General features: G+C 45.5%; 1 protein-coding gene across 9 annotated transcripts in view; it reads left to right on the top strand.

Moving 5' to 3' along the window:
• The first annotated feature begins 2875 nt into the window (after positions 1 to 2875).
• LOC121871386 overlaps positions 2876 to 14990 on the top strand; it is a 107774-nt gene continuing 95659 nt past the window's right edge. For 8 of the 9 annotated variants that reach the window (XR_006089868.1, XM_042373620.1, XM_042373619.1 and 5 more), the window contains exons 1-2: positions 2959 to 3097; positions 11323 to 11426. Coding sequence is in view for 8 of the 9 variants with exons in the window: in XM_042373620.1 (XP_042229554.1) it covers positions 11329 to 11426 (98 nt within the window). In the remaining variant the exon portion in view is untranslated. Of the gene's footprint in view, positions 3098 to 11322; positions 11427 to 14990 lie in introns of all 9 variants that reach the window. The other variant, XM_042373614.1, reaches the window with a different exon arrangement.

Here is a 14990-nt window from a genome sequence, read left to right as displayed (position 1 = left end):
GTTTCTGCGTCCCTACTTCTCCTTACACCTAAGTGGCGGAGTATTCAAAAGTAGTGGTATATTAAGTGGAGGAACCATCTTTATATGGCGCTGCCTTGAATCGGAATTTAGGTACACGAATGGGCGAGAAAGCGGTTAGGTTAGGTTAGGTTGGGGGAGGGTAGGGAGGGAGGGAATGGGTGTTGGTGGAACAGGTGCAGCTGGGCCATTACCTCCCTCACTCCGCCACTTCCCTTCCGTAAAGTGGCCGCCAGAGTGACGTCATTTGTGTTGGTATGGTAGAGGGTTATGGTTCGTTTTTTATCCTTCTCTTTATTGTTCTATTTTCTTTTATTCTCTTTCTTCTTCTTCATTGTCCACACATTTATTATCTTCTTGTCGTCATCTATTATTGTCTTCACATGTGTTCATCTCCACATATTATTGTCTTCACGTGTCTTCATCTCCACATATTATTGTCTTCACGTGCCTTCATCTCCACATATTATTGTCTTCACGTGTGTTCATCTCCACATATTATTGTCTTCACGTGTCTTCATCTCCACACATTGTCTTCACGTGCCTTCATCTCCACATATTATTGTCTTCACGTGTCTTCATCTCCACACATTGTCTTCACGTGTGTTCATCTCCACACATTGTCTTCACGTGCCTTCATCTCCACATATTATTGTCTTCACGTGCCTTCATCTCCACATATTGTCTTCACGTGTCTTCATCTCCACATATTATTGTCTTCACGTGCCTTCATCTCCACATATTATTGTCTTCACGTGTCATCTCCACGTCTTCACGTCTTCATCTCCACATATATTACCTTCACGTGTCTTCATCTCCACATTATTGTCTTCAATCCCTTCATCTCCACATATTATTGTCTTCACGTGCCTTCATCTCCACATATTATTGTCTTCACGCGTGCTCTTCATCTCCACATATTATTGTCTTCACGTGCCTTCATCTCCACACACATTGTTCTCTACGCCTTCATCTCCACATATTATTGTCTTCACGCAAGTCTTCATCTCCACATATTGTCTTCTTCACGCCTTCATCTCCACAGACATGTCTTCACGTACCTTCATCTCCACACACATTGTCTTCACGTGTCTTCATCTCCACATATTATTGTCTTCACGTGTCTTCATCTCCACATATTATTGTCTTCACGTGTCTTCATCTCCACATTATTGTCTTCACGTGCCCTCTTCACATCTCCACATTATTGTCTTCACGTGCCTTCATCTCCACATATTGTCTTCACGTGCCTTCATCTCCACATATTATTACCTTCACGTGTCTTCATCTCCACATATTATTGTCTTCACGTGTCTTCATCTCCACATATTATTGTCTTCACGTGTCTTCATCTCCACATATTATTGTCTTCACGTGTCTTCATCTCCACATATTATTACCTTCACGTGTCTTCATCTCCACATATTATTGTCTTCACGTGCCTTCATCTCCTCCACACATTGTCTTCACGTGCCTTCATCTCCACATATTATTGTCTTCACGCGCCTTCATCTCCACATATTATTATTGTCTTCACGTGCCTTCATCTCCACATATTATTGGTTCTCACGTGTCTTCATCTCCACATATTGTCTTCAATGCGCCTTCATCTCCACATTATTATGTCTTCACGTGCCTTCATCTCCACACATTGTCTTCACGTGTCTTCATCTCCACATACATATTGTCTTCACGCGCCTTCATCTCCACACATTGTCTTCACGCGTCTTCATCTCCACATATTATTGTCTTCACGTGTCATCATCTCCACATATTATTGTCTTCACGTGTCTTCATCTCCACATATTATTACCTTCACGTGTCTTCATCTCCACATATTATTGTCTTCACGTGTCTTCATCTCCACATATTATTGTCTTCACGTGTCTTCATCTCCACATATTATTGTCTTCACGTGCCTTCATCTCCACATATTATTACCTTCACGTGTCTTCATCTCCACATATTATTGTCTTCACGTGTCTTCATCTCCACATATTGTCTTCACGTGTCTTCATCTCCACATATTGTCTTCACGTGTCTTCATCTCCACATATTATTGTCTTCACGTGTCTTCATCTCCACATGTTATTGTCTTCACCTCAGTGGGTATATAAATACAGTGTGAGGTGGCAGGTTTTCCCAGTAGGGCCCCGAGCACCCTAAGCTGCACACCCGCGCTATGATTCACACCGAGATTCTCACATTAATTTATTTCTCGTAACTGAAGACCTGAGATTAAATAACTGCTTTATATATAACACTAAACTTAACATGAACACTCAGACTCGACCTTAACTAGATACGGTTATTTTAGTTATACGAGAACAGTTTAGTTGTGTTTTTAGAGGTTATGCCCGGTATGTTTTTGTTTGTTTGTTAATTTTTATTTTTAGTTTGTTTTAGGGTATAGTTTTTTCTGTGATTTTTTTTTATTTTAGGTTAGGTTATTTTTCTGTTTTACGTCAAGTCAGTTCTGCATTCTTATGCCTTCAGTTAACAGGGCATAACTCACCCTGAGGACTTATGTGTATCTATAGAGGCGTGTGATGAGTGTTGGCAGTCACAACAAAAGCACGACATAGTGTGAGAAAGGTGTGTGTGTATGTGTGTGAGTTATGAGTGTGAGAAAGGTGTGTGTGTGAGTCATGAGTGTGAGAAAGGTGTGTGTGTGAGTCATGAGTGTGAGAAAGGTGTGTGTGTGAGTCATGAGTGTGAGAAAGGTGTGTGTGTGAGTCATGAGTGTGAGAAAGGTGTGTGTGTGAGTCATGAGTCATTGGTGCCACTCACTCACTCACTCACTCACTCTCCCGGTGACGTCACGAGGCGCGCCCCTCCTCCCTGGTGCTGACGTCACACCCCGCACCGCCATGTAAGGGAAGACCACGCCTCCTTCCCTCCCTCGCTGAGTGTGTGTGTATGTGTGTACCGCCTCCACCTCGCCGTCCAGTACGCTGACACCTCCACTCCGGTGTGTACGTGTGATAATACTAGGTGTCCAGCTGTTTTAATCTGTGATATAATTACCGTAGGAGCCAGTGTAGACTAAGTTAAGTGGGATCCGACTACAAGACAAACAGTTAAGTAGTACCGGGGGTGTGTGTGTGTGTGTGTCTGTGTGTGTTCGTACGTTTGTTGTGACATCACCGTGTCTCTTGATATATCCAAGTGATGTCATATTGCTTATTTCTGATATTATCCAGGTGATGTCACGCTATGAAAATGGGGTATTAATAGTTTTGGCCTAGTAACGCAAAACTTCCCGGACCCCTCGCTAACTTCGCCAAGTATAACAACATTCACATCCCACTACTCTTTGAGATTTTTGGCAACGCTAGTACTGTATTCATCACCACGCCCACACCCGCGTGGGGGTCAGCGTCCAACATCAACTGACATACAACGTCAGATACGAACACCTCCCAACAGCTGAGGTAGCAGGTCAAAATATGGCGCCCCATTTGAATTACTGACAGCGGCGAGTGTAGCTGTAGTGTAGTACTGTGGTATAGTGCTGTGGTGCTGTGATGTAGTGTAGTACTGTGATATAGTGCTGTGATGTAGTGTAGTACTGTGATATAGTGCTGCGATGTAGTGGTGTGGTGCTGTTATGTAGTGATATGCTGTAGTGGTGTGGTGCAATGCTGTTGTATAGTAATATGCTGTAGTGCTGTGGTGTAGTGCTTATGTATAGTAATGCAGTATGGTGCTATGCTGTAATGTTGTGGTGTAGTGTTGTGGTGTAGTGCTGTGTTGTAGTGTTGTAGTATAGTACTGTAGTATATTGCTGTGGTGTAGTGCTGAGGTTTAGTGGTGTGGTGTTGTATAGTATTGTAGTATAGTGGTATTGTGCAGTGGTGTGGTTATCAGTGTGGTGGACGTTGTGAGATACCACCTTCACCATTATCAATGAAGCGTTGTGTGCATCGGTATTGTGGTAGTGCTGTTGTATAATGCTGTAGTGTTGTGGTGTAGTGCTGTGGTGTAGTGTGATGCTGTGGTGTAGTGCTGTGGTGTAGTGCTGTGGTGTAGTGTGATGCTGTGGTGTAGTGCTGTAGTGTAGTGTAGTGCTGTAGTGTAGTGCTGTGCTGTAGTGTAGTGCTGTAGTGTAGTGCTGTGTATCTTGTGAACAAGTGTCGTTGACCACAATGGCGATGGGGTTAGTGTCACACAGGGCCTTTTCTAACCTAACCTAACCTAACCTATTCTAACCTAACCTAACTTTATCTAACCTTACCTTACTTTACCTATTATATATCACGTACCAAACTGTAGCCTAACCTAACCCTAAACCTAAATCATTGTTTTAAGACCATTGGACTGCTCAGGTAAATGACACCACTCAACGCGCTGCCTTCCTGTACACATTTCAAGCAGAATAGAAAAAACAATAACAATGTAAAAATATCCAAGGTGTTATGACTCGGTTCTCACAAAGACGATAAAGGTTTGGTGTTATGCACAATGTTTGGACAAATTATGGTATGTGAAAAAAAAAGGTGTGAAAAACATGCATTCCGCGTTTTAATTGGGGAAAGAAATTGATGAAAAGTAAATGTGGTGTGAAGTGTAATTTTCTTGACACCTTAGCTAACTGACCGAGGTGGTTTACATAATTGGACACTTAAGTAAATACTAATCTAATTTTACTTAGCTGCACATAACCTAACCTAACGTATCCATGCCTAACCTAACCTAACTAAACCTATCTTAGCCTAGCCTAAACATTACATAACCTAACCTAACCTAGCCAAGCCTAACCTAACCTAACCTAACTAAACCTATCTTAGCCTAGCCTAAACATTACATAACCTAACCTAGCCAAGCCTAACCTAAACTTCACATAACCTAACCTAGCCAAGCCTAACCTAACCTAACTAAACCAAACCTATCTTAGCCTAACCTAGCCAAGCCTAACCTAACCTAACTAAACCTATCTTAGCCTAGCCTAAACATTACATAACCTAACCTAGCCAAGCCTAACCTAAACTTCACATAACCTAACCTAGCCAAGCCTAACCTAAACATTACATAACCTAACCTAGCCAAGCCTAACCTAAACTTCACATAACCTAACCTAGCCAAGCCTAACCTAAACATTACATAACCTAACCTAGCCAAGCCTAACCTAAACTTCACATAACCTAACCCAGCCAAGCCTAACCTAAACATTACGTAACCTAACCTATCTTAGCCTAGCCTAAACATTACGTAACCTAACCTAGCCAAGCCTAACCTAAACTTCACATAACCTAACCTAGCCAAGCCTAACCTAAACATTACGTAACCTAACCTAACCTACCAAGCCTAATCCCAAACATTACGTAACCCAACCCAGCCAAGCCTAACCTAAACTTCACATAACCTAACCCAGCCAAGCCTAACCTAAACTTCACATAACCCAACCTAGCCAAGGCTCAACCCAAACTTCACGTAACCCAACCCAGCCAAGCCTAACCCAAAACATTACGTAACCCAACCTAGCCAAACCTAACCTAAACATTACGTAACCTAACCTAGCCAAACCTAACCTAAACATTACGTAACCTAACCTAGCCAAGCCTAACCTAAACTTCACGTAACCTAACCTAGCCAAGCCTAACCTAAACTTCACGTAACCTAACCTAGCCAAGCCTAACCTAAACTTCACGTAACCTAACCTAGCCAAGCCTAACCTAAACTTCACATAACCTAACCTAGCCAAGCCTAATATAAACATTACGTAACCTAACCTAGCCAAACCTAACCTAAACATTACGTAACCTAACCTAGTCTTAGCCAATCCATATTCGACCTTGCCCAGCCTTATCTAACCTAACCTACTAATTACTAGTTATAAGGGTGATATTCGACTATCCGTTAATTAATTTACGCTTGTGACATTTCATAATACATTATCTTGAAGCTGCTGTATACACGATATGTCCTCTTGAAGCTGCGGTATACACGATATGTCCTCTTGAAGCTGCGGTATACACGATATGTTCTCTTGAAGCTGCGGTATACACGATATGTCCTCTTGAAGCTGCGGTATACACGATATGCCCTCTTGAAGCTGCGGTATACACGACAATATGTCCTCTGCGGTGAACAATATGTCTGAAGCTGCGGTATACACGACAATATGTTCTCTTGAAGCTGCGGTATACACGACAATATGTCCTCTTGAAGCTGCGATACACGACAATATGTCCTCTTGAAGCTGCGGTATACACGATATGTCCTCTGAAGCTGCGGTATACACGATATGTCCTCTTGAAGCTGCGGTATACACGATCATCTGCTGTTGATTCCTACATTTTCCTACGTCTCTATCTTGTGTTTTTTTTTAATATAAATTGTGCTGTTTGGTGTTTTTTTTTTTGCATTGTGTAAATTGCTCTCAAGTTGTTATGCTCATATTTTGACGATGTTTCTGTTGTACGTTATGCTACATGCTTGTCTGCTACGAAGAAAACCGGCATATTGTTTCTTCTTTCTTCTCTTCTTTCTTCTTCTTCCAAACAAATGATGAATAAACGTCATACCATCAATAAAAGCTGTTGTTACCATCATATCTCTCTCTCTCTCTCTCTCTCTCTCTCTCTCTCTCTCTCTCTCTCTCATATCAGGGTCAAGAGTTTTGATATTTTGTTTATTGGTAAAATGTTGTACCAGATTATGAAACTGAAGGGGAATTAATATAGAAGAAAATGAATGGGGGATAAAGTGGACAGTAAAGGATAAAGTGGACATTAAAAGGATAAAGTGGACAGTGAAGGATAAAGTGGACAATAAAGAAGAAAGTAGACAGCAAAGAAAAAAGTGGACAGTAAAGAAAAAAGTGGACAGTAAATGATAAAGTGGGCAGTAAAGAATAAAGTGGACAGTAAAGGATTATGTGGACATTAAAAGGATAAAGTGGACAGTGAAGGATAAAGTCGACCGCAAAGGATTAAGTGGACAGTAAAGAATAAAGTGGACAGTGGAGGATAAAGTGGACAGTAAAGGATAAAATGAACAGTAAAGGATAAAGTGGACAGTAAAGGATAAAGTGGACAGTAAAGGATAAAGTGGACAGAAAGGATAAAGTGGACAGTGAAGAATACAGTATATAGTAAAGGATAAAGTGGACAGTAAAGGATTAAGTGGACAGTGAAGAATTAAGTGGACAGTGAAGAATAAAGTGGACAGTAAAGGATAAGATGGACAGTGAAGGATAAAGTGGACAGTAAAGGAGAAAGTGGATAGTGAAGAATAAAGTGGACAGTAAAGGATAAAGTGGACAGTAAAGGATAAAGTTTACAGTAAAGGATAAAGTGGACAGTCAAGAATAAAGTGGACACTGAAGAATAAAGTGGACAGTAAAGGATAGTGGACAGTGAAGAATAAAGTGGACAGTGAAAAATAAAGTGGACAGTAAAGGATAAGGTGGACAGTGAAGGATAAAGTGGACAGTAAAGGATAAAGTGGACAGTAAAAGATGAAGTGGACAGTGAAGAATAAAGTGGACAGTAAAGGGTAAAGTGGACAATAAAGGATAAAGTGGACAGTAAAGGATAAAGTGGACATTGAAGGATAAAGTGGACAGTAAATGATAAAGTGGACAATGAAGGATAAAGGACAGTAAAGGAGAAAGTGGATAGTGGAAGAATAAAGTGGACAGTAAAGGATAAAGTGGACAGTAGCGATAAAGTGACAATAAAGGATAAAAGTATAGTAAAGGATAAAGTGGACAGTCAAGAATAAAGTGGACACTGAAGAATAAAGTGACAGTAAAGGATAGTGGACAGTGAAAAATAAAGTGGACAGTGAAAATAGGGGTGACAGTAAAGGATATAGACAGGTGAAGGATGTGCGGACAGTAAAGGATAAAGTGGACAGTAAAGGATAAAGTGGACAGTAAAGGATAAAGTGGATAAAGTGGACAGTAAAGGATAAAGTGGACAGTAAAGGATAAAGTGGACAGTAAAGGATAAAGTGGATAGTGAAGAGTAAAGTGGACAGTAAAGGATAAAGTGGACAGTAAAGGATAAAGTGGACATTGAAGGATAAAGGACAGTAAAGGATAAAGTAGATAGTGAAGAATAAAGTGGACAGTAAAGGATAAAGTGGACAGTAAAGGATAAAGTGGACATTGAAGGATAAAGTGGACAGTAAAGGATAAAGTGCACAGTAAAGGATAAAGTGGACAGTAAAGGATAAAGTGGACAGTAAAGGATAAAGTGGACAGTGAAGAATAAAGTGGACAGTAAAGGATATAGTGGACAGTAAAGGGTAAAGTGGACAGTAAAGGGTAAAGTGGACAGTAAAGGAGAAAGTGGACATTGAAGGATAAAGTGCACAGTGAAGGATACAGTGCACAGTGAAGGATTAAGTGGACAGTAAAGGATTAAGTGGACAGTAAAGGAGAAAGTGGATAGTGAAGAATAAAGTGGACAGTGAAGAATAAAGTGGACAGTGAAGAATAAAGTGGACAGTGAGAGAATGAGTCGGGCAGCATGACAGTCAAAACCGAGTGTTGAGCCAGACACAGACACACCTCACCCCTCTCCTCCTCTCCCTCTTCCCTCTCCTCTTCTCCCTCCCTCTCCCCCTCCCTCTCCTCTCCCCTTCCCTCTCCTTTAGTGGTCTTAAGGCAGGCTGGGTCATGAGGCAGGCTGGGTCATGTGGTAGGCTTTGTCGTGAGGTAGGCTGGTCGTGAGGCAGGCTGGGTCATGAAGCAGGCTGGGTCATGGCAGGCTTTGCAGAGGCAGGCTTTGTCGAGGCAGGCTGGTTAGAGGCAGGCTGGGTCATGAGGCAGGCTGGGTCATGTGGGTAGGCTTTTGTCGAGGTAGGGCTTTGTCGTGAGGCAGGCTGGGCTAGAGGCAGGCTGGGTCAAGTGGAAGCAGGCTGGGGTCAAGGGTAGGCTTTGTCGTGAGGTAGGCTGGGTCATGAGGCAGGCTGGGTCATGAGGCAGGCTTTGTCGAGGCAGGCTGGCTGGGGAGGCAGGCTTTGTCGTGAGGCAGGCTGGCCTCATGAGGCAGGCTGGGTCATGAGGCAGGCTGGGCTGTGGGAGGGGTAGGCTGGGTCGGGAGTAGGCTTTTGTCGGGGAGGCAGGCTTTGTCGGAGGCAGGCTTTTGTCGTGAGGCAGGCTTTGTCGTGAGGCAGGCTGGGCTGGTGAGGTAGGCTTTGTCGTGAGGCAGGCTGGGTTGTGGAGGCAGGCTTGTCGAGGCAGGCTGGCCGCGAGGCAGGCTGGGAAGTGAGGCAGGTTGGCCAGGAGGTAGGCTGGGTCGTGAGGTAGGCTTTAATGTGAGAGGCAGGCTTGCTGTGGAGGCAGGCTTTTGTTAGAGGCAGGCTGGGCTGAGGTAGGCTGGGTCTTGAGGCAGGCTTTGTCGAGGCAGGCTGGGCTGTGGAGGTAGGCCGTCAGAGGTAGGCTTTGTCGTGAGGCAGGCTGGGTTGTGAGGTAGGCTGGGTCTTGAGGCAGGCTGAAGGTGAAGGGTTTTGAGGGAGGGAGGGAAGGAAGGAAGGAAAGAGGGAGGGAGGGAGGGAGGGTAGGGGGTGTGGTATCGATCGTAGTTATGTGTCGCCAGACGTGGTTTCCCCGTCCCTGGCCATCACCCCCCCTCCCCCCCTCCCCCTCACTCCCACATCTCTGGGCACACCCTTGTTCTCCGTTACCCCACTATGAAGCCCTGCAACCCCCCCCTCTCTCTCTCTTACCCCCTCCCTTTCCCTCCCACAATCCCTCACCCTCCCTCTCTTCTTACCCCACCCTTTTTTTTCCCTCCCCCCAACATAACCTATCAGTAGGTGACCTAAATATTAGACACCCAAGGTTAGATTAGGTTATGTTATGTTAGATTATATTGGGTTAGGTTAGGTTAGGTTAGGGTTAGGTTAGGTTAGGTTAGGTTAGGTTAGGTTATATATAGGTTAACTTAGCATTAGGTTAGTTTGTTAGGTTAAGTTTGGGTGTTAAATCGTCGGTGCAATAAGCTGGGTGTGTGCCATTCAGGTGGGCCGTAACAGCGCCTCTGGTGGCGAGCTTCGTACTACCTGTAAACTAACTATCTATTGTGCTGTACTGAAGTGTCTTATTGTTTCGTATGTCTGTATGTCTGTCTGTCTGTCTCAAGAAGAAGTGTCTTTACGTTGTTGTGGTGTGTGTGTGTGTGTGTGTGTGTTTAGTTTGTTGTGTGACTGAACCATCGTTTTGGTGAATTATTATTATTATTATTATTATTATTATTATTATTATTATTGTTGTTGTTGTTGTTGTTGTTATTGTTGTTACTGTATTATTATTATTATTATTATTATTATTATTATTATTATTATTATTATTATTATTATTATTACTGTATTATTATCATTATCTTACTGTAACCATGGAGTATAAGAGGTATTTAGTGTTACCCCGTCCGTTTGTCCGTTCGTGAGATACCGTTAGTATCTGGAGAACGTGTTTGTATATCAAGTGAAACTTTGTGTACAGTTATATATCAGTTGTGACCCTGTAATGATTCTCTCTCTCTCTCTCGTCAGACTTGAACCCCTAACATGACACAATAACTTGGCTCCGGGTTATTTACTACCAGTATTATGTTTATTGTTGCGCAGTAAGCTGGAATGGCTCTAGACGGGGTTCCAGGAAGCGCATGCGTCTGCTAGGTGGTTTTAAGCATGTTTCCTGGAAGGGGTTATGACAGGTGTGTGAGGGGCGTGGCGTGGTCACGAGGGTGGCGCGCGCAGGTGACCCGTGATATAAACTCGGGTTTTGTCCTGGAGATTAGGGTAATAATACAGGTTAATGGATAACTCGGGGATAAATAACACGTGTAACGCCTCGGAATTACACCTGACTACCTAAACTAGAGACATTCACTTAACCGGGGGCGGAAACTGGAATATCAAAAAGGGGGGAGGGGGCGCTGTATGCCCTCCCAGAATTATTAATTTAAATCTGACCAATACCATGGGCATTTGGAGGCCATTTTGAAGCCATGTGTACTTGATATTAAAAGATATTCTGAGGTCAATAGTTATTATTATGTTTTACTATACAAAAACACCTGAATACAATACTGCATTAAAGGGGGGTCTGGATCCATGAGACCCCCTTTGGATCAGCCCCTATTAACACCAATCGGGAGACAAATTTAACATTAAGAATCTTAAGTAGGATGAGTGTGGTTTATAATAGGTAAATGTCATATGAGTGACGTCAAGGTACTAAGTATGATGGCTGATGTTATGTTTGTTACTTGAACTTATAAACACATGTATTGTTATGTCTTAGTATTACTCAACAAGGTGTAAATATTAAAGTTGTTATTGTTCCAGGACAAGATGGTGGTGTCGGAGGGAGCCATCAACAACATTATGGGTGGGATGGAGAACACGGCCGGGGTCAGACTCCACTCCCACCGTCACAAGCTAAAACAGAGGTACGTTTCTTCATCTGTCTGGTCTGTGTGTCGCTATACGGTAAAGGTGTTATTGCTTGGTCACAGGCTGAACCAGCACTAGGGGTCGTTAATATCATCTCGTACTGTAAATATCCTATTGGCATACACCTGTGACTCCTCGCAAGTACCCAACGTGATAAATGCACAATACAGATAACACCTGGTTACTAGTGCACAATACATAGTAATACCTGGTTACTAGTACACAAGACATGGAGCTGTGATCTAAGACAGTTCACAATTAACCCGCCCCCATGAGAGGTCGCCCCTCTTTCCCCCTCCCCCATGAGAGGTCGCCACCCTCCCTTGAGAGGTCGGCGCCCCCTCCCCTGAGAGGTCGCCCCCCCCCCTTTAGGCGCCCGGGTGATCGATAAGTCATTTAACTCTAGAACTGTTGCAGTTGATCACCCGCTTACTGCACCCGAGAGGAGCCGAGGTGATTGCTGGTGCCGTGTGGGGCGGGGCCATCATCAAGCACTGTTTGTGGCAGATAGATATTCAGTGAAATTGTCCTACACGTACACATTAATGTAAACAGTACATGTATATAATGTATAGAGACAGGAAGGAAAAAAAACAATATACATAGATGTTTATGAACTATTATGTCCACCAAATATCATTGAATTTATTACATACTGATAGACAGATCACCACTAAGGGGGGTTAGCTACGTGAAGACGGATTTAAGAGGAGAAAAAAAAGATAAACCTCTCGTAGGAAATATGTCCATCAGTGAGGTCGGGAAGAGGCTGACAACACGAAGCCAGACATGTGTATAGATAAACAGGAAGTTGGGAGAACTATACAAACATACACCGGATGCTGCACTGACACCCCCTCCCTCCCTCCTGTCTCCTCCTCCTCCTCCTCCCCTCCTCCTCCCTCCCTCCCTCCCTCCCTCCTCCCTCCCTCCCTCCTGCCAGCAGTGATCTGATCCCGGGACCATGATATCCAAGGTCACTTCTCTGATTACTCGGCCTCTGTACATTACCCTTTGAAAAAACATTTATTCTTTTTACGCATGAAAGATGAATGTGATTAATGTGGTGCTCAGTTTAGGACATGGGTGATGGGACCCAGTTTAGGACATGGGTGATGGGACTCAGTTTAGACATGGGTGATGGGACTCGGTTTAGACATGGGTGATGGGACTAGTTTAGGACATGGGTGATGGGACCCAGTTTAGGACATGGGTGATGGGACCCAGTTTAGGACATGGGTGATGGGACCCAGTTTAGGACATGGGTGATGGGACCTTGAAGGAGACATGGGTGATGGGACCTCAGTGGACATGGGTGATGGGACCTGTATGATGGACTCAGTTTAGGACATGGGTGATGGGACTCAGCTTAGGACATGGGTGATGGGACCCATTAGACATGGGTGATGGGACTCAGTTTAGGACATGGGGATGGGACCAGTTTAGGGACATGGGTGATGGGACCTCAGTTTAGGACATGGGTGATGGTGGCTGTTTAGGACATGGGTGATGGACTCTGTTTAGGACATGGGTGATGGGACTCAGTTTAGGACATGGATGATGGGACCTGTTTAGGACATGGGTGATGGGACCTGTTAGGACATGGGTGATGGGACCTGTTTAGACATGGGTGATGGGACCCAGTTTAGGACATGGGTGATGGGACCTGTTTAGGACATGGGTGATGGGACCAGTTTAGGACATGGGTGATGGGACCTGAAGTTAGACATGGGTGATGGGGCCCAGCTTAGACATGGGTGACGTAGATTCATCGGTACCGTGTGGATGATTGATATGTGAGAGAGAAAGAGGAGGTGGCTATGGTGAGAGGGTGAGGAGGTAAGATGTGGTGAGAGAGGGAGGAGGTGGCTCAGGGTGAGAGAGGTGAGGAGGTACATGATGTGAGAGGGGGCAGGAGGTGGCCATGGTGTGTGAGAGGAGAGGTGGCAGAGAGAGGGTGAGGAGAAAATGGTGAGAGAGAGGTGGCTGGTGTGTGAGAGGGAAGGGGGGAGAGGGTGAGAAGAGAGGTGGGGGAGGGAGAGGCAGGTGTGAGAGGGCAAGGAGTGGGGAGAGAGGGTGAGGAGGTGCTATGGTGTGAGAGAGGGGCAGAGGCATGTGTGAGGAGAGGGGTGAGAGGTGGTGGGAGAGGGTGAGGAGGTGGCTATAGTGTGAGAGGGGAGAGGCCATGGTGAGGGAGAAAGGCCATGATGTGTGAGAGGGGTGAGGAGGTTGGCAGGTGAGAGGGTGAGGAGGCTGCAGTGTGGAGGAGGGGCGAGAGGCAACATGATGTGGAGAGGAGGAGGGTGGGGTAAGTAGGAGGGTGAGGAGGTGGCCATGATGTGTGAGAGGGTGAGAGGGTGGGGCTGTAGTGTGAGAGGGTGAGGAGGTGGCTATGATGTGAGAGGGTGAGGAGGTGGCTATAGTGTGAGAGAGGGTGAGGAAGTGCCATAGTGTGGTGAGAGGGTGAGGAGGTGGCTAATGATGTGTGGGAGAGGGTGAGGAGGTGGCTATAGGTGGGGAGAGAGGGTGAGGAGGTGGCCATGATGTGTGAGAGGGAGAGGTGGCTATGATGTGTGTGAGAGGGTGAGGAGGAAGCTAGTGATGTGTAGAGGGTGAGGAGGTACATGAGGTGAGAGGGTGAGGAGGTGGCTATGGTGGAGAGGGTGAGGAGGTGGCTATGGTGTGGTGAGAGGTGAGAGTAAAAAGGATGTGTGAGAGGGTGAGGAGGATGGTGATGTGAGAGGTGAGAGGCCAGATGTGAGAGGGAGAGGTGGCCATGATGTGAGAGAGGAGGAGGTGGGCCATGGTGTGTGTGAGAGGGTGAGGAGGTGCAGAGGAGGAGGAAGGGAGAGAGAGGGGAGGAGGTGGGCTGGGGAGAGGGAGAGGGAGGAAGTGTGAGAGGAGGGAGGAGGTGGCTATGGTGAGAGAGGAAGAGGAAGTGGCTACAGATGTGAGAGAGGTGAGGAGGTGGCTATGATGTGTGAGAGAGGGTGAGGAGGTGGCTATGATGTGTGAGAGGGGTGAGGAAGTGGGGAGAGATAAGAGAGAGGGGTGAGGAGGTGGCCAGAGTGTGTGAGAGGGTGAGGAGGTGGCCATGGTGTGTGAGAGGGTGAGGAGGTGGCAGGATGTGTGGGTGAGAGGGGAGGAGGTATATGTGTGAGAGGGTGAGAGGTGGCAGGTGAGAGGGGGAGGAGGAGGGCTATGATGTGTGAGAGGGTGAGGAGGTGGCCATAGTGTGAGAGGAGGCCATGATGTGAGAGGAGAGGTGGCTATAGTGTGTGAGAGGAGGAGAGGTGCCATGAGGTGAGAGGGAGGAGAGTTGGCCATAGTGTGAGAGAGGGTGAGGAAGGTGGCTATGGGTGTGGAGAGGGGTGAGGTGCTATGATGTGTGGAGAGGGTGAGGAGGCTATAGTGTGAGAGAGGGTGAGGAGGTGGCTAAGGATGTGAGAGGGTGAGGAGGTGGCCATGATGTGGAGAGGGTGAGGAGGTGGCCATGATGTGTGAGAGGGTGAGGAGGTGGCCATGATGTGTGAGAGGGAGGAGGTGGCCATGGTGTGGAG

Source organism: Homarus americanus, unplaced genomic scaffold (genome assembly GCF_018991925.1).
Source record: "Homarus americanus isolate GMGI-L3 unplaced genomic scaffold, GMGI_Hamer_2.0 scaffold45698, whole genome shotgun sequence".
Lineage (NCBI taxonomy): Eukaryota > Metazoa > Arthropoda > Malacostraca > Decapoda > Nephropidae > Homarus > Homarus americanus.
The sequence above is the reverse complement of the archived record's forward strand: the minus strand, read 5'-3'. Positions and strand labels throughout refer to the sequence as shown.